Source organism: Rhinopithecus bieti, unplaced genomic scaffold, assembly GCF_001698545.2.
Source record: "Rhinopithecus bieti isolate Rb0 unplaced genomic scaffold, ASM169854v2 scaffold_64265, whole genome shotgun sequence".
Classification (NCBI taxonomy): Eukaryota; Metazoa; Chordata; class Mammalia; order Primates; family Cercopithecidae; genus Rhinopithecus; species Rhinopithecus bieti.
The window spans coordinates 5785-21414 of record NW_016827299.1 but is presented as its reverse complement, the minus strand read 5'-3'; the positions used below and the strand labels follow the sequence as shown (position 1 = coordinate 21414).

Below are 15630 nucleotides of genomic sequence, written 5' to 3'. Positions count from 1 at the left end.
AAAAAAAAAAAAAAAAAAGAATGATTGAGATAGTGCTTCAATTTTTACTTTTACTTAAGTTACAGTAAATCTTTTACTTGTATTCAATTATGTTGCATCATAAATAACCATCTCCGATCAGTTATCCTGTTGTAAAGAAATGAGGAGTTAATTCCAACCTTAAAGAATTTTCCTAAAGCCAAATAATCCAACCCATCAGAGCAGTTGAAAACAACACATTGTTTGGCTACAGCTTTTGCCAAATCCTTGGTAGTTTCAGTCTTCCCAGTGCCAGCTGGACCCTCAGGTGCTCCTCCAAGGTGCAAATGAAGGGCTCCAAATAAGGTTCTGAAACACATGAAATAGACATTCTTTGTAGAATAATGTGACTTTTTTCCATGCACATGCCAAGAAGAGGAAAAGGTTACACTGAGAACCAAACCTCCAACTTCCTCTTTGATTTCTTCCTTCCCAGTAACCTCTGAAAATCTCTGATAGTTCATTACTTTGTCTGTTATTATGTTTTATTTCTGAATAGCTATATATATGCCACATTGAGAACAAATTCACTTTTGAAATTTAATGTTGACTTCTGGCCAATATGAAGAATTCAGCTGACCTTGAACCCCCCAATTCCCCTTAAGCACATGGAAATGTTACAGAAAAGAAAACAAATAATAATTTAAAATACATGGCCAGTTTTGAAAGAATGAAAAGAAAATTACCAATGAAGAAGGAATGCAAAGCTGGAGAATTAGACATTAAAAGATTGTTTCGGGATTGGTATATAAATAAATGAGTATATTTATGCTCAGATAGAAGCAGAAAATAAACCCTCAGAAATGAGCAATGTGGGGAGCCAGAATGGATCCACCTATATAAATCTAGAAGTCTTGAAAGGCTGTCTTGTCTCTAAATGGAAACTAAAATCACTCCAGCAACCTACTGGAGAGAGACAAACAAGAGTCAATTATGGAAGAGACAAGGAAGCCTACCCTTTATGCAGGGCCTGATGAAAAGCCTGTATCGTTCGTGCAGGGAAAAAGAGGTCCAAATTTCTACTAGTCATGGGTACATTAATCCAAAATGATAACACTTTGTTCTGACCAGAAAAAACTCTAGAGTCCTCCTCAGTGATAAATATGAAACTGCTCCTTATGGACACCTCCACAAGTGACAACATGCAAGACTGGGGAAATAATCACTTCTAAAACGAGCTCACAGTTCAAACAGGAGAGAGAGATCAGAGTTAGGAGACAGACTTGCTGTGGCAAAAGCAAATGGACAAAGAGTGTTGTTATATAAATGGCGTCCTACCCTCTACGGTATCCTGGTGGTCTGTTAAATGAGATTTTAAATATAAAGCAACAGACACCAAAAAATTGTGAGAGGAAAACAGAAGTCAATTTTATAAATGAGACAATTTGAAACTCTAGCAATAAAAACATAATTTAAAAACGCAGTGAACAAGTTAAATAGCAGAATAAACATAAAGAAACAGAAAATTATGCACTGAAAATTACTCAAAGAGATGCAGAGACTGAATGTAAGAAAAGTTAAGAGAAATAGGAGGAAGAAAATGGGGAAGCAGCAAAATTTAAACAGCAATGGCTGACAATTTTCAGAATTCAAGAAAACATGAATGGAAAAGGCCCAAATAGGATAAATAAAACTAATCTACATCTAGTAACATTACAGTGAACATCAACAATAAAGAGAAATCTTAAAAACTATAACAGAGAAAAGAAAATTACCTACAAAAGAATAATGGGGACTTATCAGCAGTAGCAATCGATGCCAGGAGAATAATGAGTTTTAAGGGCTGAGGGAAAACTGTTCATCTACACTTCTATACCTAGCTAATCTGTCATTTAATAATTGAGCAAAGACACAAAAGGAAGCATTTTTAGACCAAGACTGATAGAGCTCATTACTTGCAAAGCATCCCTGGAACAATTACTAGAAGACATTGCCTAGTAAGGGGAAGAAAATTAAACCAAAAGTAAGGCAAAGCAAGAAGCACTGGTGAGTAAAGAAAATGATAAAACATTTTTGGTAAACCTGTATATTAACAGTAAAAAATATGTAACACTCTATTTAATAGGGTTCTCTCTTGGAATTTTGACTAAAGCCCCAAGCTGAGAACAATAAGTACCAGCTCATCTTATCTTATAGATGGTGAAGTTGGTTTGGAACATTAGCTACCATCAGGGCATATAAAAATTAGATAAGAAGACCGTAAGTGAGTGATCAGGAGTGAGGACTTCTTTAGAAAGAATCATTTGTGTGTTGTGTTTTTTACGTCTCTCTGTATGGTGGAAGAAAGAGCAGCATTTTTCCCTCTCCCAAGCTAACTGAGGGGCCTTTGAGACTACTCAGAAAGCTCGACACACCATCCACCCCCTGCATTTTCTAGAGCACAGAAACTGAGTGCTGACTCACAACCAAAAACATTTCAAGCTGAAAAGATGCCTGGAGCTTCTCCTGATGGCAGAATGGGAGAAAAGAAACAGAGAGATGTGTTCCCACTGCTGGCAAAACAAACGTGTGTCTATCACCTGGCCAGGTTCAGATCCCAAGAGCCAGATTTGAGTCACATTGAATGGGACCCTATGCAGGAGGCCCATCTGAAACAGGAGAAAATCCCCAAAAGAGGGTCTGTGTGTGGTGAGCCTCAGAGGCTGAAGCAAAAGCCACCTGAGGCCAGCCCGAGAAGGCATTTTCCAAAAGTGGGAGAATCCAGTCACTTCAGGGGCTTTAAGGAACCCGCATAAACATCCCTTGGAAGATCTGGCACATCTGGGCTTGTGCCATCACCAAGACATCACTAAACAGCCAAGAGATAGTTGTCACACAAGACATTTGTCACATATAAACCTAGTTCTCTCTTTCTGTTTTCTCCCCTTCAACCTCTAATACTGGGCAAAGCAAAAGATAAGCTATTGAGGGATGAAACCAAGGATAGGGATAAAATAGGTAAAATTGACCACGTCTATTTTCCAAATTCAGGCTCTCAGCCTGAGTCAGACTTGAGCTGAGGGAGAAGGAAGCTTTAAATTGGATGGGAGCTATTATTAATTTTGATATTAGACGTAAGTGGACTTTTATTATTTTAAAAAATGACACTTATAATTAATATTTTAGAGTGACCAGAAAAGCTAGGGAATTCAGGAATGAGATTTCATTCAGGAATGAGAAATATTTATATAATAGAGCAACTTTAAAAGAACAGTAATAAGAAAGAATAAAATTGCTTTCTGCTTGCATCCTAAAACTGGTTTATTCAATAGACTAGTTAAAATGACTAATTTTCAGCAAAGAAATTTAAAAACAAAGTTTAATTTAGTATTTGACAATAATTTGGAATATAAGAGATAGGAACCTGGAGTTAAAGACATTTTATTATACAGAAAGAGAATAGAGATATTTATTAACTTTAGGCTTTATTAAGCGAAATAGGCATTCGTTAAATGTAAGATAACCTTTAAGAGAATAGAAACAGCACCCTATATCAGAGCCCATATCATATCCCATGTTATATCCACATCAAATGAGATAAATGAATAAAGAAAACTCAATCACTTAATAAAAGAGAGGACACGAGAAAAACAAAGCAAAACAAACAAAAAAAAACATTAAACTTAGAGAATATAAAACACAAAATAAGATGATTTAAATATGTCCAAATACTTTATGAATCACATAAAATGTAAAGGTGTTATACTTGCTAGTCAGAGAATACAGAGCCAGCCCCTCTTCATTTTCATTTGGCTAAATCTCCTTATCCTTCAATATTAGATATCCTAATATAAGATCTCATCCAGATGTTGTTGTTGTTGTTATTGTTTGTTTTTTTGTTTTGAGACGGAGTCTCGCTCTGTCATCCAGGCTGGAGTGCAGTGGCACAATCTCGGCTCACTGCAACCCTCCGTCTCCTGGGTTCGAGCGATTCTCCTGCCTCAGCCTCCCGAGTAGCTGGGATTACAGGTGCCCGCCACCACGCCCAGTTAGTTTTGTATTTTAGTAAAACGGGGTTTCACCATGTTCGCCATGCTGGTCTCAATCTCCTGACCTCGTGATCTGCCCGCGATGGCCTCCCAAAGTGCTGAAATTACAGGCGTGAGCCACCGCGCCCGGCCCTAGATCTTTTATTAACAATTTCCTTCGTAGAGCATTCCCCCATGAATTCCATTCCCCTCGGGATTAATATATCTCTGGCACCTAATGTTTACCTCTAATATTTCACTCAGTACACTGTATTGTAATTGTTTTTAAAACTGCCTTTCCCATCTGACCGAAAAATATTTAAATACAGAAACTCTATATCTTTTCTCTATCAAGAGCACTACCAGAGTATGTGGTATACAGTAGCTAATCAAAAATGTTTCTTGGATTGATAGATGAAATTTAAGAATTCTTTTTTCCTCACAGTTACATGGTAGATATACACATGTAATGTTGACTGTAAAGGGATTCCTATATTGTAAAATCTATAAAGACTTCAACTGGGTACAGGGTACAGCTGTAAGCAATTGCACTAGTGTTAGATCCTGTATAGATTCTTCCAGTGATTGGGCCTGCCCCTGTGCCATACAATTGGCATGATATCAAAGAAGATTCCAGTACAACTGCATTGTTCTTGGCCTTAATTCTGAACACTTGCTCTGGTTAATTTGATGTTCCATAAATAATAGTCCTACCAGGTCAATTAGGAAGACTCATACATTAAGCACTATCCACTATCTGAAAAACATCATTTTAAATAAAACATAAATAGCCTTACTGTTTACAAAAAAAAATTTACAATTTTTTTTTTTTTTTTGAGACAGAGTCTTGCTCTGTCACCCAGGCTGGAGTGCGGTAGTGAAATCTTGGCTCACTGCAACCTCTGCCTCCTGGGCTCAAGTGATTCTCCTGCCTCATCCTCCCTAGTAGCTGGCATTACAGGTGTGCACCACCATGCCCCACTAATTTTTGTATTTTTAGTAGAGACAGGTTTTGAGCATGTTAGCCAGGCTAGTCTCAAACTCCTAACCTCAGGTGATCCTAACCTCAGTCTCCCATAGTGCTGGGTTTACAGGTGTAAGCCACCATACCTGGCCAAAACATTTACAATTCTAATCATTCTCTAGGAAACAATATAATTTAAAACTGCTTTTCAGTTTATGGATATTCAATACATTTTATTAAATACCTGCTTTATGCCAGGAAATGAGTTGGTGCTGGGGGGAGAGAGAAAAATAGGACACATCTTTGTAGTCTATGAAAAGACTACAATAAAGAATATCAGATATATCAAATATATTTTCAATCCATTATGATGAGTGCTATGACAGAAGAAGATACATGCTTCTTCTGTCTCAGTGATGCTTCTTCTGAAGATACATGCTTCCTTAATGAGAATCACTGAGACAGATTCTTAATGTAGGGAATGTCAGAGAAAAGCTACCTGTAAAAGATGATGTTCCAAAGGATTAAGTAGGAGTTAGTTATATTTATTGAGGAACGAAAGAAAGGGAGAGAACTTGCCAGGAAAACGAGAGGCTATGTGCACAGGTAGTGAGTGAAGAAGTAGAATGGTATGCATAAGAAAGAGTTTGGTGTTACTGGAATATTGAGTTCAATAGACAGATTATATTGCACCTCATATGCTATATTAGAACTTAAAAAACTTAAAAAATTGGGAAGATATTAAGTAGCTAATAGGATGGTGCTATTGGAGCCAGGAGAAGAAAACAGTGTTGAGCAGAATCTTTCTATCCTTCCTCTCTTGTTGACTATATCAACCATATGAAGGAAACTTATACCAAAACTTCTAATTTCTCACTCCATCCATACTGTACTTAGGAGGTCAATTCCTGACATGAGTGGGACCCTGTTTAAGCAGTGTTTGGAGTCACTGTGTGGCTCTCATTCCCCATCCGCAACTGGATGAATTGGACCCACTATACTTGGATTCAGTTCTTCAGTCATATGGAAAGCAAGCTTAGCTTTAAGGAGCAGGAAATAGTCATCTTCAAGCTAGGCTACGTTCTTTGATCCAGATTATACATGAGAGCTCTGAACTGAGGATCAGATAATTGCTCAGCCACTTACAAACTAAGACTTTATTTTTCATTACTTTAGCTCTTTAGGTGCTCTGAAAGGAAGAAAAATGTAGATTCCAAATTCCTAACACATATTTAAGGAACATTTCTAAAATAAAATCAGATCTTTGACAAAGGAACAAGGGCAATTTTATGAAGAACAGATAGTCTTTTCAACAAATGGTGGTGAAACAACTGGAAAAAGTGAATCTAAACACAAAATTAATTCAAAATGGATCACAGACTTAAATGTAAAACTTAAAACTGTACAAGTTTAACAGGTATATGATCTCCTAGGGACATTCAGCTGGTAAGGGAAGCACACCTCAAGTAAGCATGGGTACAACTCCAGTAAACACACTGCACATGCTCCCCTCCCAAGTGCTGGCAGGCCACTGCACAGGTGGACAGCCCACTCCAAGAGAAGAATCATGGGAGAAAGAACACAAGACCACAGAGGCACATCAAGTCAAAAGGTCAAACTGTGCACCTGTCTTTCAAGTTGCCCACTTGGCCCTCTTCCAAGTGTACTTTCCTTCCTCTTGTTTCTGCTCTAGAGCTTTTAAATAAACTTTTAATTCTGCTCTAAAACTTGCCTCAGTTTCTCCTTCTGCCTTATGCCCTTCCGTCAAATTCTTTCTTCTGAGGAGGCAAGAATTGAAGTTGCTTCAGACCTGCATGGATTCACCACCAGTAACATGGTGTCTATAATGGCTCACTACAGCCTCAACTCCTGGGCTCAAGGGATCCTCCTGCCTCAGCCTTCAATGTAGCTCCGACTAAAGGTGTGCACCACCATACTTGGCCATTTTTGTTTTGTTTTGTTTGTCAATTTTTTGTAGAGATGGGAGTTTTGCTATGTTGCCCAGGCTGGTCTTGAATTCTTGGTGTCAAGTGATCCTCCTCCCTTGGCCTCCCAAAGTGCTGGGATTATAGGTGTGAGCCATTGCACTCAGTCAAAAGATAGTATTTAGACAATAAAAACACAAGCTACATACTAGAAGGAAATATTTGCAGAAACACATATCAGATAAAGGACTTGTATTCAAAATATACAAAGAACACTTAAAACTTGACAAAAGAAAAATAACCCAATTACAAAATGGACAAAAGATCTGAACAAACACCTCACCAAAAGAAATATCCATATAAAAATAAGCATATGAAAAGATGCTCAACATCATATATCATTAGGGAACTGCAAAATAAAGCAAAATGAGATGCCACTACACATCTATTAGAATGACTAAAATCAAAAGCATTGACAACAAATGCTGGCAAGATGGGGAATAACAGAAACTCTCATTCATTGCTGGTGGCAATGCAAATGGAGTTCCAAAGTACAGTCACTTTGGGAGACAATCTAGCAGTTTCTCACAAAGCTAAACACAGGCTTAGTGCATGATTCAACAATCATGCTTCTAGCTATTTACCCAAATGAGTTTAAAACTTATGTCCACCCAAAAACCTGCACAAGAATATTTGCAGCAGCTTTATTTATAATCACTGAAACTTGGAAGCAACCAAGATGTCCTTCAACAGGTGAATGAATAAACTGTATTACACCCATATAATAGAGTATTATTCATTAATAAAAATAAATGTGTTATCAAGCTGCAAAAAGACATGGAGGAACCTTAAATGCATATTGCTAAGTGAAAAGAGACAGTATATATAATTTCAGGTACTATATGACACTTTGGAATAGATATATGACAAAAATGGTCAGTGATCACCAGAGATTCTGAGGGAGGGGAGAAGGAAATTATATGTGGAGCATGGGGGCATTTTTAGGGCAGTAAAATTATTCTTTAGTAGTGGATATATGACATTATGCATTTTGTCAAAGCCCACAGAACTCTACAACACAGTGGACCCTGATATAAATTGTATAAATTGTGGACTTTAGTTAACAGGCATGTATCAACACTGGTTTATCAATTGTAACAAATGTACCACACTAATGAGGGATGTTGGGCTGAGCGCAGTGGCTCAAGTGTGTAATCACAGCACTTTGGAAGGCTGAGGCAGGCAGATCACGAGGTCAGGAGATCAAGACGATCCTGGCTAACATGGTGAAACTCCGTCTCTATTAAAAATACAAAAATTAGCTGGGCATGGTGGCATGTGCCTGTAATCCCAGCTACTCGGGAGGCTGAGGCAGGAGAATCACTTGAACCAGGGAGTTGGAGGTTGCAGTAAGCTGAGATCGTGCCACTGCACTCCAGCCTGGCGACAAAGCGAGACTTCGTCTCAAAAAAAAAAAAAAAAAAAAAAAAAAATCAAAAAAAAGAAAAAAGAAAGATGTTAATGGGAGAAACTGGGTGGGATAGAGAGAGGTTAAGAATTCTCTGTACTTTCTGCATAATTTTTTTGTAAATCTAAAATTACTCTTTAAACAGTCTTTTTTAAACAGAGTCTCACTCTGTCACCCAGGCTGGAGTGCAGTGGCACAATCTCGGCTCACTGCAGCCTCCACCTCCTGGGTTTAAGTGATTCTCCTACCTCAGACTCCTGAATAGCTGGGACTACAGGCACACACCACCCCACCCAGCTAATTTTTGTATTTTTAGTAGAGATGGGTTTTCACCACATTGGCCAGACTGGTCTCGAATTCCTGGGCTCAAATGATCCACCCACCTTATCCTCCCAAAGTGCTGTGATTATAGGCATGAGCCACCACACCAGGCCAAAAAGTCTACTTTTTTAAAGGAAGAGATTTAAATAAATACATTTAATTCAATTCAATCAGTAGGGCTTACTGTGTGCCTACGTGTGAAGAACTGAGAAAGAGTTGAGGACAAAGCTAGGTATTTGTAGAGATGACTGGGTTGATAAATAGCCACTGCCATTTCCTGAGATGGGACTAGGGGAGGCTGAGTGCATTTAGGAGGTAAAATGGTACATTTGCTATTAGAAGAAACGTAAATGTAAGTACCTATGAGATATCAAATGGAAATATCAAGTAGACTTGTGTATAGCAAGCTTATAGGAGAGACTAGGGCCAGAGGTACAGATATGGGGTCTTCAAGATGTAGGCCATTAAAGCATGGGACTGGATGAGAACATTCAGGAAACCACAAAGCATGAAACAAATCACTACATGAAAACAGAACTCTCGAAAATTCAGAGTTTCTAGCCTATTCTCATGAATCAATATTGTGATACTGACCATACTGCCAAAACCAATCTACAGATTCAATGCAATTCCCACATCAAAATACCCTGGTCATACTTCGCAGAACTAGAATAAACAATCCTAAAATTCATATGGAAGCCAAAAAGAACCTGCCTAGTCAAAGCAAAACTAAGCAAAAAGAACAAATCTGGAGGTATCACATTACCCAACTTCAAACTACACTATAAGGCTATAGTTACCAAAACAGCATGGTACTAGTATGAAAATAGGCACATAGGCACACAGACCAATGGAACAGAACAGAGAACACAGAAATAAAGCCAAATACTTACAGCCAACTGATCTTCAACAAAGCCAACAAAAACGTAAAGTGGGGGAAGGACACGCTATTGAACAAATGGTGCTGGGATAACTGGCAAGCAATATTTAGAAGAATGAAATTGGATCCTCAGCTCTCACCTTATACAAAAATCAACTCAAGATGGATCAAAGACTTAAATCTAAGACCTGAAACCATAAAATTCTATAAGATAACATTGGAAAATCCTTCTAGACATTGGCTTAGGCAAAGAGTTCATGACCAGGAACCCAAAAGCAAATGCAACAAAACAAAGATAAATAGATGGGACTTAATTAAACTAAAAAGCTTCTGCACAGCAAAAGAAACAATCAGCAGAGTAAACAGACCAACCCACAGAGTAGGAGAAAATATTTGCAAACTATGCATCTGACAAAGGACTAATATGCAGAATCTATGAGGAACTCAAATCTGCAAGAAAAAAACAACTAATTCCACAAAAAGTGGGTTAAGGACATGAATAGACAATTCTCAAAAGAAGATATGCAAATGGCCAACAATCATATGAAAAAATGCTCAACATTACTAATGATCAGGGAAAGGTAAATCAAAACCACAATGTGATACCACTTTATTCCTGCAAGAATGGTCATAATCTTAAAATAAAAAAATAGATGTTGGCGTGGATGTGGTGAAAAGGGAACACTTTTACATCACTGGTAGGGATGTAAACCAGTACAACCATTATGGAAAACAGTGTGGAGATTCCTTAAAGAACTAAAAGTAGATCTAACATTTGATGCAGCAATCCCACTCCTGGGTATCTACCCAGAGGAAAAGAAGTCATTGTATGGAAAAGACACTTGCACACAAATGTTTATAGCAACACAATTCGCAATTGCAAACATATGGAACCAGCCCAAATGCCCATCAATCAACAAGTGGATAAAGAAAATGTGATGTATATGTACACACACACACACACACACACACCCCATGGAATATTACTCAGGCACAAAAAGGAAGGAAATGATAACATTCACAGCAACCTGGATGGAGCTGGAGACTGTTATTCTAAGTGAAGTAACTCAGGAATGGAAAACCAAACATTATATGTTCTCACTTATAAGTGGGAGCTAAGCTATGAGGACACAAAGGCATAAGAATGGCACAATCGACTTTAGGGACTTGGGGAGAAGGATGGGAGTGGGATGCGGGATAAAAGACTACACATTGGGTACAGTGTACATTGCTCAGGTGATGGGTGCACCAAATCTCAGAAATCACCACTAAAGAATTTATCCATGTAACCAAACACCACTGTTCCCCATAAACCTATTGAAATAATAAAAACACAAATTTTAAAAGAAAATTCAGTGTTTCAAGGGAACAATAAATGACTCAAATGATCCAAGAAAAAGTCAGAAAGTTTCAGGAAGAAAGGAGGGATGGACAGTGTCAACAACAAGTGACACCTACTTATTGAGTGGAGGAAGGCAGCAGAGAAAGAGAAAATGAAGACAAACCTAAGAGGAAAATTAAGGGTCTAGGAAAAAATAACACAGGATAAATTAACAGTATGGAAGACAATTTGGTATTTTAAATAAATCAGTGGTATAGGGGTCAGTGAAAGTTATTTCCAATAGATCCTTACATTAAAGGGTTTACCTGTAACATCTATCTGTGAGTGGCGTAATAACCAGCCTAGGGGAATTACCCAGATATTCATATCCATATCGCAAACCAGCATTGATCATTTTTGTTTCTAAATGATTTTCCTAGGATAAATGAGATAAGTTAAACAATAAAATTGTAAATAATATGAAATCTCAAGCTCTTTAATAAGTAATAACCATAATATAGACATCTTTAAAATTCACTTTTCAGGTGTCATTTGATTCCATGGCAGAATTAAATATCTAGTTTCCATGGATGAATAATTGAAGTCACTGGTTTTAATTCTTCCCATAAAATATTTTAGTATTTGTCCCTTACCTCTTCCATATTTTCAATCATTGTGTGTTAACAATACAGTGGATATTACTCATCATTTAACAGATGAGGAAATTGATGCTTAAAGAGAATAAGTAACTTCCCCAATGTTATACATTTCGGAATGGGAGGATCTGACATCTGAAATGATTCCACCATCTGAGCTTCTACCTCAGTACTGCCCCTCAATTTGTTTCCCAGGACGCTAGCTCTTCTCTCCTCCCACCCCATACCCTCCAAGACTTCCACAAAAGCCTATATCATGAAAACTATGCATCTGTCTCTGCCCACACCCAACAGGCCCTATCTTGCCCACTTTACTATTCCTGCCCTGCTTGCATTCCCCATTATGATTACCATCACCATCCACCTGGATGCCCTGGCAAAAACCATGTTTCTGCCTTCTTCAATTGATCAATTAGAGGAATCTTTTTTTTTTTTTTTTTTTTTTCTGAGACAGGGTCTCACTCTGTCGCCCAGAATGGAGTGTAATGGTGCAATCTCCACTCACTGCAACCTCTGCCTCCTGGGTCCAAGCAATTCTCCTACCTCAGTCCTCAAGTAGCTGGGACTACAGGCACGCCCCATCATGTGCCCAGCTAATTTTTGTATTTTTAGTAGAGACGGGGTTTCACCATCTTGGCCAGGCTGGTCTTGAACTCCTGACCTCAAGTGATCTGCTTGCCTTGGCCTCCCAAAGTGCTGGGATTACAGGTGTGAGCCACCATGCCCAGCAATGAGAGGAAACTTTAATGACTAAATCAGACTGCAAGAGTTTGATTCATACATCCTTTAGATGCATCAAGAACCTAAAAACACAATTTTAAACTGAGTAGTCCCAACATTTTGCAGATTCAGCAAGCCTAGCAAGTCGTTTAAAATGAGTAATTTTTGATAATTACTCATGATTTTTGTGTATCTATATATGTATATATGTTTATATATAACTATATATTTGGATATAGATAAGGATACAGGTATCAATACAAATGATATAGTTATCAGCAGCTTAATCTTCAATCTAAAGAAATTCTTATTTGGGTATAGCCTGCCATCAGCAAAAGATTCCAGGTTACCGCTACTATTTCCTATGTGAGCAAGCAAGCACAGATTTAAAATTACGAGCTGAAACTGCTGTGTAATGTAACATTCAGTGATAGCACTTACTTGCCAATAGTACCTAAGCTGACTTAACCATTCAAAGTCAGAGTCATCACTAATATTTTTTTTTACAAGTGATGAGAGGACATCTCTAGCATGGACATCCAGTACCACAAGTGCTCCCAGAGTTACACGATTCTGCTTGGACAATTTGCCACGCACCAAAGTGACAATATCATCAATTTGTCTGTTACATGTTGTCAAGTATTGCTCAAGAGCCTGAAAGAAAAGAAGATATGATTTCCCAACGTGATGAAAATTATTTTGAACAAAACATTCTGAACTAGTATATATACAGATTATTCTCTGCATTTTGATCACAACTCTCCATGTAACACAATTTAAAAATAATTTGTTTTTCTTACTACAAAGATACTAGGTGAACAAGCCCAATCAGGTATAATGGATATACGCAATTTGTGTCTACTCATTATCCTTTCCTTTTCTATTTCTTCTCTATTCTCTGTGGTTTTGTTGGAGCTGTCAATCATATGGCCCACTCTCCACAGCAATATGAAGGAGGGAATGTGTGACTAAATCAGAACCAATCATAGTTCTTCCTGGGAAATGCTATATAGATTGAGAGAAAAGTGCTCTTTGCTAGGCTTGGGAGGCTGTGGATATGCCAATCTAAAGTAACTACAAGCTGTCTTCTGCTCTACAGAATAAAGGCTACCAGAGCCAACAGAGATAGAGAGCAACAACAATAGAGACAGAGACCATGGCTGGGAGTGGTGGCTCACACCTACAATCCCAGCACTTTGGGAGGCCGAGGCGGGCAGATCACTTGAGGTCAGGAGTTTGAGACCAGCCTGGCCAACATGGTGAAACCCCGTCTCTACCAAAAATATGAAAAGTTACCCAGGCATGGTGGCATTTGCCTATAATCCCAGCTACTCGGGAGGCTGAGGCAGGAGAATAGCTTGAACCTGGGAGGTGGAGGTTGCAGTGGGCCAAGATCATGCCACTGCACTCCAGCCTAGGTGACAGAGCAAGACTCCATCTAAAATAAAAGAAAAAAAAAAAAAAAAAGAGAGAGAGAACAAGAGAGAGACCACAGCACAATGCAGCTCTGAGGCCCTGATTCCGACTGCTCCTGTTTAGATCCTATGAGTCCCTCTAGTACTCTCACATAAGCTTTCTGAAAGGGGTTTGTGCTTCTTGAAATAAAAAGATGCTAATAAACAAAACATTGAACAGTTTAGTTTATAATAAGCTAATGCCAGTTCTGAAGACGAGGCTTGCTTCTCTTTTCTGATAGGTAAATCTAATGAGTAGGTTAAAAAAGAGAAGAGGACTTACGACAAACATAAAATTACAGTCAACAAAAACCACTGTGCTTAAGAGAAGTATCAATCTGCTCCAGTGGCTGCTTTTCCTACTTTAAAAACATTTAATAACACTGTACACCAAGGAGTTTATTTCACTCTGTTACAGCCATTGCTAAGTGGCAGCAATGAAACTGAAAGTGAGGGTTCCCAAGAATGAGAAAAAGTTTAAAAGACAGAGACAAGGACTGCAAGTTGTTTCTCCAAGGGGCACTTTTCTTGTTTCCTGAAATACTTCATCTTTTTTTATTATTTTTAAGAAGGATCATTCTTCAAAGGTTTGGTGCCTAAACACTATTTCATTTCTATATGGTTAATTTGCTATTAATTTTCTTCTTCAGTAGCAAAAAATAAACTTCTGTCCCACCCATGTTCAACCACAAGCAGGGAGATCCCAGGAGGCTGCACGTCCCTTGGTGGCCCACCTTGGAGAAATCCCTCTGAGTGTGGTGGTTGGTGAGTGGTAGCTTAAAAGCAGAAAGACAAAATGAATTCTCTGGACTCACTGAGGAAAAAAGAAAAATACACATGGGGAGAGACATCCAAGGGCCCAAAAGTAAACCCAGGGGCTATCAGGGATACTCTTATGGCCCAGTGCCCTGCTTTTCATGAAGAAAGACCTTTTCCTGAAAATCCTTAACTTCCTGTCCTACACCCTATTCCTTCTTGTAGAGGAGGAGTAGGTGACCTGTTGGTAAGTTGGAGCGAATTAAACATGTGTTACTCAGTCCCTTACTCTTTGGAATCTGTCTGTCTACAGAGAACATGCATCCTTCTCAAAACCCTGTTCAACAATACCTTAAAGTTAAAGACATTTCAAATTCCATGTCAAAAACGTATTTAAAACCACAATTTTATTTTTATTTATTATTTATTTATTTTATTATACTTTAAGTTCTAGGGTACATGTGCACAGCGTGCAGGCTTGTTACATATTTATACATGTGCCATGTTGGTGTGCTGCACCCACTAACTTGTCATTTACATTAGCTATATCTCCTAATGCTATCCCTCCGCCCGACCCCCTCCCCATAATAGGTCCCGGTGTGTGATGTTCCCCTTTCTGTGTCCAAGTGGTCTCATTGTTCAATTCCCACCTATGAGTGAGAACATTCAGTGTTTGGTTTTCTGTTCTTGTGATAGTTTGCTGAGAATGATGGTTTCCAGCTGCATCCATGTCCCTACAAAGGACACGAAGTCATCCTTTTTTATGGCTGCATAGTATTCCATGGTGTATATGTGCCACATTTTCTTAATCCAGTCTGTCACTGATGGACATTTGGGTTGATTCCAAGTCTTTGCTATTGTGAATGGTGCCGCAATAAACATACGTGTGCATGTGTCTTTACAGCAGCATGATTTATAATCCTTTGGGTATATCCCCAGTAATGGGATGGCTGGGTCAAATGGTATTTCTAGTTCTAGATCCTTGAGGAATCACCATACTGTTTTCCACAATGGTTGAACTAGTTTACAGTCCCACCAACAGTGTAAAAGTGTTCCTATTTCTCCACATCCTCTCCAGCACTTGTTGTTTCCTGACTTTTTAATGATCACCATTCTAACTGGTGTGAGATGGTATCTCATAGTGGTTTTGATTTGCATTTCTCTGATGGCGAGTGATTATGAGCATTTTTTCATGTGTCT

The 15630-nt window shown here is 38.4% G+C and overlaps 1 protein-coding gene across 1 annotated transcript in view; it reads right to left on the bottom strand.

The window, feature by feature from the left end:
- The window catches only part of LOC108523235 (dynein heavy chain 7, axonemal-like), a gene marked incomplete at its 5' end in the record, with an annotated part of 190324 nt that overhangs the window by 173802 nt on the left and 892 nt on the right, over positions 1–15630 (bottom strand). Inside the window, 3 exon segments of the mRNA XM_017863753.1 lie at positions 159–327; positions 11171–11280; positions 12662–12874. Coding sequence (XP_017719242.1) covers positions 159–327; positions 11171–11280; positions 12662–12874 — 492 coding nt within the window.